Below are 17,148 nucleotides of genomic sequence, written 5' to 3' on the forward strand. Positions count from 1 at the left end.
CACATGGCCAACGCTGGCCTGACTCAGTGAGGGTCTGGGTAGTGACAACAATAAGACATAATATACGTTAGGCACTTATTAATGCCAGGCCCAGGGCTAAGTGTCTCACTCAGCATTTACCCCCGCAGGGGCAAGTGGTCCTTGACCGTGAGAAACACGAGGCTTGACGAGGTTGGGTCTGGAGCTGCAGAGCCTCCTTTCAAAGTGAGCAGCTTGCCATCCTTCCAGACTGGGGCTCTGTCCAAAGGCGCCAAATCCCTGGCCAAAGTTGCAGGTGAACCACGGGATTCCCAGGGAGCAGTTGCTGCCCAACTGGCAACCCCAGAGACCACAGATTCCCTACCTTGGCTGAGAAATCCCTGCTCCCCCCAGCTGGAAAACAAGAATGTCCTTGGAATGTCCCAGTCAGGGCAGCCTGCCCCTGTGGGTGACTGCATCCAGTAGTCCACAGTCTGAGACTGTGTGGCCAGCTTTCTTAGCCCACTCTGGGCTCATCAGCCAGGCCCCTTGACCCCAGGCCTGCCAGCCACCCTGTGCCCACGTTCCCTGCAAAGCACCCTGCCCGTTCCCCTTCAGCAGGGCACAAAGGCATGGTTAATGTACCGTGGCCATCTCATTTGTAGACTGTTCTCCCGGCAGCCAGGAATGATCTGTCCTGACGCTCCGGTCCCTTTGCCCGGAGAGTTATTTGTCTGTGTTATGGGTCGACCTGACAAACCGTTCCACATTAGCAGCTGAGATGTTGTTTGAAATGGGAAAATTGCTGGCAAACTGCTCCATTAGCGACTCCAGTAACAAATACCCTGCTCCCCCAGTGAAGATGAGATCACAGAGGTACAAATTAATACGACTGTCTCCCCGACTCTGCAGGAAGGATCACTCTTCAAGATGAATGGTTGGTCCGAGCCAGAATGTGCACCCACTTGTGGAAGCCTCGGAGGGAGCCAGGCCTCCCTCAGAGGCCACACACCCCTCATCTCACACACACACACACACACGTGCCCCTTTTCGGTGGCTCCCGGCTTACAGCCTGGGGAGTGCCTGCACCCAATGAGGAGGTGATGAAAAGACCTGTGCTTTGGAGGGAGATGGATGAGGGAGATGCCGAGTGCTCAGCCTGGGTCCGGGCATCATTCATCACCTCTAATCGAGGACCGCCTCCCCTCGTGTCTGCTGCCGACCACACCTGTTCGCGGTGATGGGAAGTCATTTGAGGGATGAACGAACGGAGAGCAGACATGCTCGCTCGTTCCCGTGGCTGCATCTCTTCCAAGGCAGGGCTGGGCCCGGGCCTGCAGAATCTCTTGTTGGATTCAGAGTCCTAGGGGAGGACGCGCTTCAGGAACTCTGCATGAAGCGAAGGCCGCTGACTCCAGTAGGAGCCCAGGAGGGGGATCCAAACTGGGCCCCAGGGGCTGAGGGGTGTCAGCGAGCAGGCTGATAGATGTGAGGCCGGGAGCCTAGAGACCTTACGGCTGCTTCCTCACAATATCAGAAAAGCCCGCCCCCGTAGTCCGCCCTGGACACCGGTGTGCAGAAGCCCACAGGCAGTGCGGTCATTCACAGAGGGACGTGATTCCGTGATTGAGATGCCTGGCGGGCCTGGGGTCTGTCTCTTTGGGCTCGTCCTTCTCCTTGTGGAACTCTGACTGGCTGCTCCCTGGAGGTGCTGGAGGTGCTCCGAGAGCCAGGGCCGTGAGTCCTTGAGGAGGAGGCCTTCTCCGAGAAGAGCCAGGCCCATTCTACAGCAAGAAGATGCGTGCTCCAGGGTTTCTAGATGCTTCGCTGGAACTGTTAACCAGACGATGGAAGCATGAACTATGTAGACCATACTTCATGTGTTTTTCCAATATTCTACTGTGAAAATGTTCAAACGTGAAAATCCAAAAGGATTTTCATGCATGTCATGAAAAGGGGTGGGAAGGGGTCATCGGAGCTTACTGTGATGATGTACGCACACTCTTCTCAGAAGCAGTTTAACCGTGGAAGTGTGCGGTGTGTGAATATCCTATCAAGAAAACTTTAAAGAGAGAGGGAAACACATCAGACTTGGCCTCTGGTGCCCGTGGGTGAAGGAGGAAGACCCTCTGCTGAGGGGCATTGAGTTCATCTTCATGGCGGGGGCACAGTTTGGAGAGGGGGAACAATAATGGCTAGACAACAGGAAGAGCAGCACTGGATTAGACATGTAGAAGTTGCTGAAGTGGAGAATGTTTGGTTGCGTATTTTTTTAATGTGCATAAATAACAGTGAGTAGCGGGGAAAAGAAAATGTCCTAAAATGTGGTAAATATTGTATAACTCTTCTCATACGGTTGAACTATTGAATTGTATGCTATGTGGATCAAGTGCCAATAAAGCCATTAAAAAGGAGTGGGGCGGGTGGAATTATGCCCTTGGGTGGATGCTAGATGCACCTTGTCTGCCTTGTCCCCTGAATCCCGAACTCGTGTCCTGTGACGAGAGAGACCATCTCCTCTGAAGGCCAGGGAAAGTAGTGGGCTTCTTTAACAGCTGGTCAACTGACTCTTCTCTGCTCTGTTTCCCAGACGCCTGGAGCAGAACGCCGTCAGGTTCATCCCTGCAGGAGCCTTCACCCAGTACAAGAAGCTGAAGCGAATGTGAGTGTGTGCCCCCGAGAAAATGAGCCGGATGTTTTCTGTGTCGGGGTCCTATGTGATGTGTAGCGGGCAGTTTGATTTCAGACAGACCTGGAATGCTCTCCTAAGGTTGGGAGCATTCATAAGATTCAAAGTATCTCATGTGTGAACTTAGACCTGGATGGCCAAGGGCTCTCCGACCAGAGCCAAGTAAAACTGGCTGTGAGGCAGGAAGGTGGAGACGAGTTGGAACCGCCTGGACGGCAAGGAGTCTGGTTTGAGTTTTGTCACCAATGTTGCTGTCCCTTGACTTGGGAGTTTCAGGAGAGACTGGTCCTGCATGTGTAGACAGCCACAGCAGCCCTACAGGCAGCATGCATTCATATACTGAACAAATGAGCGCCGAGCGTCTGCTGTGTGCCAGGATTCCCGGGGATGCAGCAACGCACCCATACAAAGCCTGCTCCCGTGGAACTAGCGTTCAAGTGAGGGGTGACAGAAAATAAACCAAGGAGTATCAGAAAGTGATACGTACCCAAAATAAAGTGAAGGAAGAGACGGGGGCAGAGAATGGTGGTGGTGGCATTCCAGGTGGATTTGGCCGAGAAGGCCGCCATATGCAGGTGAGCTGAATGGAGGGGTCTTGAGGCTCTCGCAGGCAGTGGGAAGAGTATGTCGAAGTCCCCCCGGGGAGCGTACATGGAGGTTTTGTGAACAGTGAGGAGGACAGTGCGGCTTGAGCAGAGACAGTGAGGGAGAGCGAGATGAAACTTGTGTTGGAGTGGTGGGTAGGGACCGCATGGGACTTCAGACCATGACGAGGACCTTATACCTCATTCAGTGGTCTAGGCAGTCTCGGGGCATTCTCCTCCCAACACATCTTGGCCATGATTATTTCCAATACACCCCGCTCTAACATCCCACTACCACCAGGCAATATCACTCTTGGTGACACCCCTTACTAACAATGCCATCGCCGACCTCACAGCATCAGGGACCTGTCCCAGGCATAAGATCAGCATCCTTCCCCTTCCCACAGAGGCCTGGAGCCTCGCCCTGGGACGCTTTCAGAGCCAGGCATCCAACAGGAGGCGAGTGGGATCCAGAAATAGGCCAACTTCACTCTCGCAGATGTCAAGAGTGTGGAGCAAGATTCCTTCTCCCTTCTGGGTCCAGACGCCATGCGTCACAGCCCAGTGGCCACGATGCTGCTTCCACTGTGCTCGCTTGCCCTCTCCGGGCCCCCACAGAGGGGAGAGACAGGGTGGTAGAAATGTGCACGGGCGAGATCCTGTGCTTGCTTTCACTCCAGGCTGATTCATTGGTTTCCCTTGAGTGGAAGGGCCTACATTAAAGAGGTTAAGTATCTGCTGACTCCTTTTATGTTAAAAATAAACATCCCAGCGAAACAGTGGTATCAAGATCTCAGGAAGCCCAACATCCAGTCACCCTGGAAATCCAAACCAAATCAGATTCTCTCCTGGTGCAATTCCAGACGTGGGAAAATCAGCAAAATGAGCCGGCCCTACGTGTGGTCGTCTTCCCTCCACTTGGCAACATTCCTGCTGGTGGAGCTGTATAAATATAGGCCTTAATATTTAAAACCTTGGGCCATTAATCTCCTGGTGTCCCTGCTCCCCCCGCTCACTCTCCAAGTCTCACCACCGCTCCCCGCCCCCCAATTCATTTTTGAAGCCCAGCTTGATTATGCAGCCAGCTAGTCATTTCAGTGAAAAATGACAAGTTCAGTCCCTGCCCCAACCTATATCTCTCACATGATTTAAGTGACTGCTCTAATTTTTTGTGAAGTCCAGGTGATTTAAAGCTCGGCTCCACATTACTGTCCTCTCTCCATCCTCTCGGAGCCGCCCCGGTACATGCATTCAAAATTCATAAGACCTTCTCAGTCATGACCTGGAAAGAGAGTTTAATTTTTGATCACTCCTGATGCCACTGATATGGAGATAATGGCTCCCCACCCCCCACCCACCTCCCCAATCAACTCCAGGACATGGCGGTGGGGAAGAGGGAACATCTGGAACCCAGGCTGATGTGCAAAGGCTTGGGAGAAGTGAGGTCCCTGGTAATAACAGAGCCCAACACCCTACGTGGACATCTCTCCAAGCTAGACCTGCCCAGTTCATCTCTAATATCTGACAGAAAGATGTTTTCATCCAGTCCGACAGAACCACATTCAAATCTTGCCGAGAGAGAGAAGGAGAGATCCACATGAAGGCTCTTTCCCTCCTGTAGAGGAGCCGTTCCTAGGGAAAGCCGAGTAGCCTGATTGAGCTCGTCCACTAGTAAGCACCCACACACACTGTTTGGCTAGAGTGGTAAGTTAAGAGATCTATCATTTACATACACTATAGGTAGGTAAAGGAGCCCTGGTGGCATAGTGGTTACACACTGGGCTGTGATCTGCAAGGTCAGCAGTTCGAAACCACCAGCTGCTCCTCAGGAGAAAGACAGGGTTTCTACTCTCATAAAGAGTTACACTCTCTGAAATTCTCAGAGGCAGTTCTACCCTGTCCTATAGGGTCACTATGAGCCAGCATCTGCTGGATGGCAAGGAGGTTTTGGTTTCTAGGTAGTTAGAGCCGTGTTGTTGTTGTTGTTGTTGTTTCTAAGCTCCAGAACACCCTATTGTCTCCCTCACACTGGCCAGCCTGGCCCTAGAAAGCGTGTGGCGTTTCCATCCCTGTTCTGTGCAGTCTGGAAGGACTGTGCCCTCTTGGTCATCCAGTTTGTAAGCCCCAGGGGACTGGCGTGGGCCCTGAGATTGATCACATTCTGAAACAATGTGTGGGAATCACTTGGAGATTTGTCAAATGTGAAGCTCCTGGTACCCACCCTGTCTACCGAGCCAGACTCTCTGCGGGTGCGTTGTAAGAAGCACTCCAGTAAGATGAGCGAGAGGCACATGTCGGCTCAGCGGTAGACCTCTCCCCTTCCATGCAGGAAACAGGTTTGACTCCCAGTCAGTGCTTCTCATGTGCACCATCCATCCATCCATCCATCCATCCATCCGTGGAGCTTGGTGTGGAGCTGTGCCGCTTAAAGGGCTTCAGTGGAATGTTCAGACACAGACAGACTAGGAAAATAGGCCTGACGACAATCTTCCCCAAAATTCTGCCCGTGGATCCACCCGTGGATCTGCCCATGGATCACAGCAGTCAGATTCCTCTGTGTGCGGGGTTGCCATGAGTCAACTTAGCAGCAGCAAGACTTGAGAACTTATGCCCAGGGGTCATTTCTAGAACCACCTGCTGTGGACTGGACAGGCTGGACCACAGGGATCCCTGGGTAGCAGAGGCTTTCCTCAGGCCCAGTGTGTCCTGCATGCATCTGTCACCTTGAAGCAGCCAGAAGAGCCTGGGGGCTGAGAATCAGGAGCCTTGAGGTTACTGCTTTAAAGCCCAGCAGCTGTGCGGTTGCTTGTGCCCCCAGGGACTTTGCTTCTCAGGGCTGCTGTTTCCATCCTACAGGATTAAGATTGAGTGTAAGATTAAATATTCCTCAGCCATGATGCCCAGCTAAAGTATCCTGTCACCAATTCCCCACTCTACACCATCTCTAAAGCCACCTCCCCCACCCTCTCGTGCTGCAGGGAGAGGTAGGTTGCTGCCCAAGCACCTACCTCCCATGACAGGAGTGCATTTCCGGTGACACAAGTCACAGAAGTGCCTCCTGTGCCCTGGATGGAGTTCATGCTGCAGGCAAGCGAGATGGGGATAATCCTGGGGCATTTGCTCGCTAAGACCCTTACAGAAAAATGGAGAGTGGAGGAAAGCCGGGTGTAAGCTGGCGATTGGATTGAGGAGATCTCGCCTGCTAAGGGGATCAGCGCTTCAGCTGTGCCTAAGAAGCCTTAACCTGTGAAGTGTCTTTCAACTACAGGTGTGGGGAGCCAGGGCTGGGTGAGAGGGGGCAGAGGCCCAGGCAGGGGTTGTCCCGGGCCCTTTGAAGGCTATTAGCAGAAGGATGGCAACGCTGAGTAGTGAAGAGCTGAGGGAGCTGATTTGCTGGAGGCAGTTGCTCAAGGATCTACTTAGATGTGCTTTTTCCTCAATATCCCCTCATCTCCGCCTTGCTGACCCTCCAAGACCTCAGCACTCCCTCTGCTTCAAAACAAAGACCCATTAATATATTCTCATAAAGAAAAAAGCCGAGAGGTTTGTGGTGGCTCTAAATTGGAGCTCCCCTCCCCACTTCCAGTGACAGGAAAGCAAAGGCCACCTCTGAGCTCATGACTCTGAGAGAAAGAATTCCCCTCAGTAAAAGGCTGTTTGCAGGACCTGACCTCCCAGCTCTCAGGAGGCCTACAGTGCTGGGAACCCTCAGGGTCTCTGAGCAGAGCCAGGGTGAGAGATCCCTGTAGTCACCCAGCCCGCACCCCAGGCTCGGTAGCATTCTTCCCCATCTCATTATGCCAAAGCCCTGGGCTTGTGCTTCTTTGAGCAATCCTGCCGGTGACAAACCTACGTGTCAAAGGCATCCCCAGAGAATTTCCTGATGGGCTCACCTCACAGAGCCCAGAGTGCACAGAGCCAGGCATATTCTAAAGTCACTGTCCAAAGCCTCCTGTCAGGACAAGGAGTCACCGGGGAGCGGAGGTGACTCAGGGCTTCAAGGAGGCAAGCCTCTGCAGAGCCAGAAGGCAAGTGGATGATGTCTATAGGAACCCTGGTGACCTAGAAGGGATCCCTGGTGGCAGAGTAGTTTATTGTTCAGCTGCTCATCAAAAGATCAGTGGCTCAATCCCGCCAACCACTGCACGGGAGAACGATGTGGGCAGTCTGATTGGAAACCGATGGGGCAGTTCTACTCTGTGCTCTAGGGAGGCTGAGTCAGCATGGACTCAATGACAGTGAGTTTGCTTGGGGGTTTAATCCATTCTGGGGATGGTGAAGAACGGGGCGCTGTTTTGTTCCGATGTGCGTTGGGTCACTGAGCTGCAACCCACCTGAAAGCAGCTTATAACAACAACAGATGGTTGTACTGCTAAGTGATTTGCGCTTAACCTCTTAACCTGAAGTGGCTAGCGGCGTGAATGCACTGGTACTTCAGAGGAACAGCCTGGCATTCTGCATCCATAAAGGTCCCCACCAAGAAACCCTATGGAGCATGATGTGGGTCGTGACCAATATGATGTCAGCAGGCTCGGCCGGACTCGGTTTTCCACCCAAGGAGAGGGCTCATGGACTCAAGGTCAAGGTCAAGACGTCATAGCAGACCATCCTTGAAGCCTAGATGTTTGCTACCATGAGGAAGTTTGACTTGCACTGTGAATACATAAATTGGTGGATTCATTAATTCCATTCATTTTGAATGCCTGCAATGCTGGACTTCATGGGTAGGAACAGCCTGGTCTTACCTGTGCCCTCATGCATGTTTCAGAGACATCAGCAAGAATCAGGTCTCGGACATCGCTCCGGATGCCTTCCAGGGCCTGAAGTCGCTCACATCCCTGTAAGTAGGAAACGGAGGGTCATGTGGTGGGGCGGGTGCTGGACGGTCGGGATGTACGTCGGGTGGGCATGGGATGGGTGCGGCTGCATCGCTCCAGCGCCGTTTCTCAAGGCTCGGTGTCCCTCTAGATGCATGGGCCACTCTGGCAAAAGAAACAAATATATCTGCAGGGGAAATTGATCCTGGGGAATATTTCTACAACTCAAATGCATTATTTTTATTGATTAAGTGCCCGGCAGCTTTCCCAGTTATTGGCTTCTAATTCTAATGCATCTTCTGCTCTCCCCACGTTCGCCCTCCCACCCCATGTGCTGCAAAGCGCTGTCTGGGGGGGTGGGGGTGCAGAGGAGAGACCTGCAGGATGTGTTCACTGCCCATTTCCTCCCCGCTTCCAAGCCTTTAACAAGACGGCAGCTCACTTTCTTCTCCTGCTTTTCAGACTTTCTCTTTGGGCCAACTCCATGGCCCTGTTCTGAAGAAGCATCCACTCCCTCCTATAACCCTGCCTGCCCTTGACTTTGAAAGCCCATAGGCAGCCCACTGGGGGAACCGAAGCAGTCCCCAATGCAAGCGTGGTGCTCCTAGACCGCCCCCCCCCAAAGGCAGGAAGAGGTGGAGTTTGTTCTGATCTTATCAGTGCATAAGGAATGTTGGGGGGCGGGGGCCGTCTTTCCTACCTAACTCCCATTCTCCTAGAGAAGACAGCCAAGCATGACCGCTGCTGTCACAATAAGGGCTTGCTGAGCACTTGACACTCCTGGGACACCCAAACAGTTGGGTGTTTGACTGTTCACCAAAAGGTTGTCAAGTCTGGTTCACTCATGAGCCCCAGAATAGAGGCCTGGCGACCTCCTTCTGCGAGTTCAGTCATTGAAAACCCTTGGGAGCACAGCTGGCTCTGACACCTTGGGGTGCCAGGCATTGGAGCAGACTCGATGACAGCTGAGTTTTGGGAGGGGATTGTTTGTTTGTTTGTTTGTTTGTTTGTTTGTTTGTTTGTTTGTTTGCTGAGCACCTATTATGCCCCAAGTACTGTTCTCAAGCGAGTGTTGCAGGCTCCATCCTCACACTGATCTTGAGATGGAGAATCAACTGTCCGTTCCACAGACGCAGGAATTTCTCTCTGCTTGGACCCTGGCTGTTTCCCTGGAGCCTTCAGTAATACCTGACACATTGTTACTGTGACATATATAGGCATCTGAATTAACGAATGTGGCTTACCCTGGGTCCACAGAGCCAGTGGGGCAGAAGAACGCACTCTCTCCCCATGCCGTGTTGCCTCCGAGCAGCATAAGGGACTGCAGAGGCGGCTGTCCTCTGGGGCCTGACCACCCACGGAACCACGAGGCTAGCCAGAGGCAGGCTGTCCACACCTTGCTGCTCCATGAAACCCGTTTGCTTAATATAAGAGTTGGGAGATAGCAAGAGACCACTGCCCTCCCCAGCACCCCCACCCGGCTGCCCATCCATTGAGAAGGGACTGCATACAGGGCTGGGGCCGGCTGCTCCTGCTGCGTGCAGAGTAAATGAGTTTCCGTTATCGACTCAAACATCTGGCTGGGATATCAAAGACACGATTGTGGGATTAGTGTCTGCTTATTGGGCTGAATGTCACAGAGGAAAAGGAAAAGGCCTCTGTATCCTCTCCCTGCCCCGCCCCCATAGCCCTGGTCGCTGGCCCTCTGCGGGCATCTGGGCACAGACAGCCTAGGGAGAGTGAGACGATGCTGCCTGTCTTGCAGGAAGAGAAATTCAAAGTCCGATGAGCAGGCCTGCAATTGCCGTGCCACTAGCCAACTCTGAACTAGAGCGGGCACGGTTTACAGGAAGGCCTCTCCCTCTGAGAGTATCGCCTCATCTGTTCAGTAGACACCTACTGTGTACAAGAATATCGGTTTACGAAAAACACCGCCATGCAGTTGATTTTGACTCACAGAACCCTGTAGAGGGCTGCAGAGGGTGTAGATCTTTATGGCAGTAGACAGCCTCATCTTCCTCCCCAGATAACAATAGGCACTGAAGACGTGTCAGGGACCTTGACAAGCAGGCCCCTTGGTCAAGAGCACGAGTGGCCTAGGTTAAGACTTTGAGGTCCTTGACTCCATGCTGGGTCCATTCGTTCCTCCTAACCATTTGGCAAGATCACTTGTGTCCTAGTCCCTGCCCCATGCCAGGCTCCAGAGACACAGCCACAAACAAGCCGCATAATGTCCCCCCATACTGAAATATATAGACCTCTTCTGCCGCTAAACATGGAGGACATGTAGCATGTGTATCAATGTCTAAGTGTGTGTCCAGTGGTAGGACACGTGTAAGTGTAGCAGTAGAATTCTGACCTTCCATGGGGGAATCCCAGGTGCAGTTCCCCACCAACACACCTCAAGCCCAGCCACCACGGTCGGGGGAGGTCTGTGTGTGGCTGTGATGCTGAGCTGAACAGACGTCAGCAGAGCGTCCACCCTGAGATGGACTAGAAGAAAGGCCTGGTGATCCACTTCCAACCATCACCCCCCGAGCACCCTAGGGATCCCAGTGGCTTGAGCCCCAGTCTGCCATAGGGGTTGGCACAGGACGGTCTTCCCAGCCATTGTGCGTGGGTTCCCATGAGACAGATAGCTCACCAAGACAACAACATGGCGCATCCTGATGATAAGTCTTACGACAGAGTGGAGACAAAGAGACGGGTGAGTAGGAAGGATGAAAACCATCAACTGCAATATTCAGGGCAAGCCCCTCCAGGAGATGCTTGACCTCGGGCCTTACAGGCAGGAAGGCGGTAGTCAAGGAAGGATCTTGGCAAAGCCAGACAGGTCTCCACTCACACGTCTCATGGTGGGCACACAGGTAGGCGAGTCTCAGACACCTTTGTAATCCAATGAAGGCTCCATCGTGCATGGCACCCAGTGCGTTCATGTCTGCTCCAATCGCTAAGGTCACAACTTCTACTGTGTCAGGAGCTGCTGGCCAGGCTTCAGCCCATCGGGGAATGGTCTCAGCCCAGGAGGCTCCAGGTAGCCCAGACTGAGGAGTGGTGGGTGCGTTGAGGAACACACGCCAGCAGCAATGGACAACAGCAGCAGTAGGGACATCAGCCTGGACGAGCAGACAGGCAGTGGCTTTACTGTCCTGGGCACAATGTGTGGTGGGACTCTGGTGTGAATTACAAATGGGAGCCTGAGCCATTGTGCTGATGTCTCTTGAGTCAGTAAATTATTGAAATGTAATAAAATACCCACAGGCTGAGGGAGACGCTCACTCTTCCCTCCCTGCAGAGGCTGGAGATGGGTGGAGCCTGGGAGGCTGAATTTATCCCTCCAGTTCCTCATCCCAATCATTTGCCTCCTCAAAGAAGCTGTCCACATTTGCTGTCTTGGTGGGGATTGAATATCACATTCACGTAGGGCATTTTGGGGACCAAGGGGGAATTTGGAAAGAACAGCGAAGAAAACATGCTCCTTAGCCTGGTGCCCACCATTTCTGAGACGTCTGAGCCCAAGAAACAGCAGAGTCCTCGCAGTGGGGAAAGCAGGGAGGGCCCACGAGTGCCCTCAGCTTCTACGGTCAAGACAAGACCAGGCACAGAGGCTACCGGTTTGGGGGCTGGAGTGGCAGACCCCAAAGACGTCTTCCTCAGGCCTCTTCCCAAAGCTGGCCCATGGTTGAGAAACAACAGAGTCAGGGGGACAGTGGGCCTGAAAGAGAGAGGAGTAAAAGGAGCCAGGGTTCCTGGGTACCTGGAACTCAAGGACAGAAAAGGGGATGGCCTGGAGACGCTACCATCACTCCACACAGTGGTCCCTTGCTTCTGAGTCTGCCCAGGGAGCCAATCTTTGACTCCGCAGCCCTGAGTCATCTGGGTATGATCCCAGATGCGCTAAGCTCTAAGCCCAGTCTAGGTAGATGATTTACGGACTTGGCTCAGGAATTCCTAAGACACATCCGGTTTTAAAAGGCAACCTTCTATAGGCTGGGTTTGGCCTGATCGATACCCATGGAAGATGAGAGGACACAGGGCCAGCCGCTTCCCACACGTCTTATTTATTGCCCGGCTTTGAGTCAGATTAGCGGCTCTCAGGATACCACGCAGGAGCTGCTGCTTCCTGGGGCGGATTATTGACTGGGCGGTGAAGCAGGGTACAGCCCATCTCTCCTTGCCTGCCACTCCACCCTGGAAATACGTCCTGCCTCGGTGTCACGGGGTCCCTGGAGGGCCCGCTGAGAGGGGAGAAGTTGGTGTGGACCCAGGGCCACTGGGAGAGTCCACGCCGGAACCTTCATGCAGCATGAGTGCTGGGAAGGAAGAGGTGTGCTGAAAGCCCCCACCCCCAGAGCCAACACTGGCTCCTCACACCCTGACCTCTGTCTTCTCCGGCTCTCTTTCAGGGTGCTCTATGGAAACAAGATCACGGAGATTGCCAAAGGACTGTTTGACGGGCTGGTGTCCCTGCAGCTGCTGTGAGTAGGAGTCTTGTCTCTCTTGGTCTCTGGGGCTGTTGGCAGGCTCTGTTCTGAGCAATGCATGGGAGGGCCCTTCCTGGGACATGGTGCACCCGCAAAAAGGGAGGCAGCTCTGAGCCGTGCCCCGCTTGCCTCCATTGCCTGTTTTCATGTGGAAGGAGAATTGGGGCGTTGGCAAGACGGGTCAAGGTTAAGGTCAAGGTCAATAAGGACCAGTTGATACCACAGCTCAGGATGCTGGCTTAAGCTAGACACAAGGAAGAGTTGAGAGAACGTTTCCACACTGAATTCCAAGACAAAAGCCGAAACAGGGCCGTTAGTGGACATGTGGACTCGGATGTGGGCTGTTGGGGGCCAGAGTGTGCTGCGGGGTCGGGGGGGTTGAGGGAAAGTAATTAAGGAAAAGGGTCATCGGTCACCAAGGTGACTCCATCTGGGTAAGGTTGGGCTAAGGGGGGAAGGTTTATTTGATTTACAGGAAGATATGTGGCTTCAGAGTTTAAGCTCTGATATTATTTATTTGCATTTATTTCATTCTGGTCATTTGAGCTGAAATGTTTGAGGAGGATAATTGAACTCGGATGTGGAGAGGCAAGAAAAGGAATTGAGCTCATACTAGATTTTAAGACTTTATGATTAGGAGAGCGTTGCCTCTGGTTTGTGTTAGGCAGCTACCACGGGCGTGGGACCCTGGTAGGGCACCAGGTTCGGTGTAGGGTCGCTAACCACAAGGGCAGCAGTGCAAACCCACCAGGTGCTCTGAGGGAGAGATGAGGCTAGTTGCTTCCCTCAAGATTGATGGTTTGAGACATCCCAGTTCTTTGGGGTCACTCTGAGTTGGTTTGGTGTGGGCTACTGGGGGTGTCTGTGTGGGAGTGTGTGCATGCATCCACACACATGCACCGCTGCTCTGGGGGCGTCGCGAGTACTGTCGGTACCTGTGCCATGTGTGTTGGATCATCGTGTCCTCTGAGGGAGGAGAACACCAGACCGCAGTCACACCGGGAGAAGGGGGTTGGAACCTGGCACAGAACTGAGTGGTCCTGCGGCTTCGAGCTGGTCCCACTCGCAGACCCACATGTCTTGTATATTGGAAAGGTGCGTTTCTGAGCGCTGCTGTGACAGAATCAGCATGAGTAGGAGCTCTTAAAGAACAGAAGGTTATGTTCTTAGAGTCGAGGAGGCTGGGCGTTTGGATTTGGGGCCACAGCTGTAAGGGAAGGCACTGTTTCTGCCGTTTCTGGACAGGAATCACTGTGTTTCTGTAGACTGGGCATTCTTGGATTCTTTATTGATCTCATGCTTCGCTGTGCTTTTTCTGCTCCCCGTGTGGCTGAAGAGCAATTACCTGTGAGACACACAGGCCCATTAACATAAGAGAGGAATCCTTATTCCCAAATGAATTCCCACAGTGATCACCCACTGCCCTTGAGCCCACTCTAATTCATAGACCTTACAGGACAAAGGAGAACTGCTCCCTGGGGTTTGGGAGACTGTAAACCTTTAAGTGAGCAGACAGTCTCATCTTTCCCATGAGAAGTAACTAATGGGTTTGAACCGCCAACCTTTGGTGCCTAGTGGTCACCCGCTGCACCATCAGCACTCCCTCCCATGAGTATAAAAAAATAAAACCTCACTGCCATCCCGTTGATGCCGACTCACAATGACCCTGTAGGACAGGGTAAAATTGCCCCTGCAAGTTTGTGAGACTATGACTCTGTACAGGAGTAGCAGGCCCTGCCGTCTTCCCACATAGCATCTGTTGGATTTGAACTGCTGACCTTGCAGTTAGCAGCCCAACACATACCCACCAGGGCTTCTCTCCCATGGGTATAAACCCAAAAACCAAGCTCACTGCCATTGGTTCGGTGTTGACTTTGGGGGGACACAACTGAATCCATAGCAGTGTGCATCTGAGTAGAGGTGCATATATCTTTTTAAAGATGCATGCGCCTCTGGGTCACGGCAGGGAGGAAAGGGCTAGGGCCTCCCTGCACCCCAGGGCAGCTAAGAGAAATTGTGTGGTGAGTTTGCAGGCTCAGCAGGTGGTCACAGCTGGGGAGTCGGGGGCAGGAACAATGATGGAGGGACTGCTGGTGAGAGTCTCATCTAGTAGCTGGCCTCTTCCTGCCTTGACTGGGGAGTTCCACCTGGCCCCTGGCCTTCACCATTGGCAGGCAGCAGACCTTGTAACTGAAAAGAAGTCCATTGGCAAAACCCTCAAGAAGCCACAAGCTGGGCTCTCCTGAGCCCTGAGCTGCCCTTGGGCTCTCCTGAGAGAAAGCTCTCTGAAACCACCCTGGCTGGTTCAGGGAGAGACGGGACCCCACTTCTGAGTCTTTCTCGACTGTACCCTGAGTTGCACCCTGAAATGCATTCTGCTCCTTCTACAGTGTGCATCTACGATTAGGGGCGGAGGGAAAGCTCTTACAGCCTCCCTTTTCCACAGCCTCTGTCTGAGCCCCGACAGATTCCCGGCGGGCTTACAGGGATTGCATCAAGTCCGAGGGATGCCTCTCAAGTTTCCAGACCACGCGTCCATCCTAGAGGTGGTCAGGCTTGGGTCCACGAAGCTGACGCTAGACAGACACAGCTTGCATGTTTGCTCTGCACCCTCATCTCTCCCCATCGCTCAGCTCCATGGCTGTCACCGTCTGTGGGTCTCTGGATGTGCAGACTGGAGCCCAGCCCTCTGTGGGCCTTAAAGGCGGTTCATTAGCACGACCCTTGGGGCTCTGCGGGAGCTGCGGGTCTCACAGACAGTGTTCTTTCCTTGCAGCAAAGAAACTAAGTTATAACTGCGACCATCAGGATTGTTAACGGCAGCTCCCCTGACAGGAGAGCAGCCATAGCGCCTTGCCTTGCCGTGGATGTGCTGTGGTGTGCTCGACTGGGCTGGTGGGGATATCCTTTCACAGGCCCTGTGCTCAGGAGCCCTGGGGCAGCACAATACACGTTGGACTAGTAACCACAAGGTCGGCAGTTCAAAACCACCAACTACTCCTTGGGGAAAAAGACAAGGCTTATTTTCCCCAAAAGAGTGACAGTCTCAAAAGCCCCTAGGGGTAACCCTGTTCTATAAGGTCGCTGTGATCGGCCTCAGCTTGGCGGCAGGGATTGTGCGTGTGGAGAGTGCTCTGCACACATCAGGGAGACGCATAAGGTGATGTGATTCCAAGTGCTCAACAGTGCCCAGCAGGTGGCAAAGACCGAATAAATGCATATTTTAAAATGTGGGACGGGCCGCCCACCTCCAAGCTGATAGCAGTCCTGAAGTTAGTAGCACTAACACCACCACCACCCCCACTTTCCAGCCCCCATCATCAATTTGAACAGCTGGGCAGTAAATACAGAGACCGCGTCCCATCTCTGGAGCCCGGTGACTGACACCTCTCAGCCAGGCCCCCTTCCAGGGGACAACAAGCAAGGGGTCTGCGGTGGCCAGCACTGCTTTTTGTCATCCTGTTGTGCAGTCGGAAAGCGGGTCCTGATGAGATCTAATTTAGCGTTCCCTCAGCTGTAGACTGGATTTCTCCTGGTTAGACTGGAGACGCTCTGATTTGAAGACCTCGGCAGTCTGGGTAATTTTCTCTCCTGTGACATCGGGCACTTGGTGAGTGGTCTGGGAGTTTCTTCTCTCTCCAACTCGGGGCTTCATCACAGGGCCACAGCCGTCCTGACACCACAGAGCGGCGCTCCTGCGAATTTCCTCTCTGGGTCTCGTCATGAAGCTGCTGGGTAGAGGGTCGTTTGCCCTACCACCTCCTGCCCATTTCTCTAGTCCCACCAAACTCACCCAGCACTGTGTGCCTGTGCACATGCCCCGCCCCCGGAGGTGTGCTTGGCATGGTCATTTGAGCAGGTGGCCAACACTAAGAGTTTAGCAGGGGTCCTCAAATTTTTTAAACAGGGGGCCAGTTCACTGTCCCTCAGACCCGTTGGAGGGCCGGACTATAGTTTAAAAAAATACTCTGAACACATTCCTATGCACACTGCACATATCTTATTTTGAAGTAAAAATCAAAACAGGGCAAAAACACCCGGCGACCTGGATAAATATCCTCGGAGGGCCGCATGTGGCCCGTGGGCCATAGTTTGAGGACGCCTGGTTTAGAGTTTCACAGAGGCTGAAGCAAATGGGTCCACATGGACACAACCTCCACACTCCTAGGAGATGCCTGTACACCTGACACCTGTTCTCTGGGGTCTCACAGAATCATCTCCTTTAGTAAATGTTCCAGTATCTTAGAGCTCAGTGAAGCTCCAGGATCCAAGTGCAGCAGACTTCCATCCCGCCGGTGCCACCAAAAAGTCTCCCTGCGCTCAGGCTAAGACTCCTGTGGCCCGTTTGTGGATGATTGCTAAGATAAGTTGTCACTGTGCAGTTGTAAGGTCAGAAAGTTCTTTCTCGTTTGAAGCCTTGGGAATGGCCTCTGGGAAGCTTGGTAAAGTCCAGTGGCACCATCTTCAGATGTCTGTAAATAGTAGACCGTCGTCAACAGGTCCAGTTCCTGTCAGGAAGATCACTGCCAGCGCACATTCAAAGCCATGCCAATCTGAGCGCCGTTGTTTTTCACTCGGCTGGTCAAGAGATTAGGTTGTTAGGTAACACCACATGC

The 17,148-nt window shown here is 53.1% G+C and overlaps 1 protein-coding gene across 1 annotated transcript in view; it reads left to right on the forward strand.

Moving 5' to 3' along the window:
• Positions 1-17,148, forward strand: part of SLIT3 (slit guidance ligand 3) — a gene marked incomplete at its 5' end in the record, with an annotated part of 712,261 nt that overhangs the window by 588,149 nt on the left and 106,964 nt on the right. Inside the window, 3 exons of the mRNA XM_004697123.2 lie at positions 2,549-2,620; positions 8,000-8,071; positions 12,455-12,526. Coding sequence (XP_004697180.1) covers positions 2,549-2,620; positions 8,000-8,071; positions 12,455-12,526 — 216 coding nt within the window. The remainder of the gene's footprint in view (positions 1-2,548; positions 2,621-7,999; positions 8,072-12,454; positions 12,527-17,148) is intronic.

This window comes from Echinops telfairi, unplaced genomic scaffold (genome assembly GCF_000313985.2).
Source record: "Echinops telfairi isolate 266 unplaced genomic scaffold, ASM31398v2 ScPeMD7_7469;HRSCAF=8507_0, whole genome shotgun sequence".
Lineage (NCBI taxonomy): Eukaryota > Metazoa > Chordata > Mammalia > Afrosoricida > Tenrecidae > Echinops > Echinops telfairi.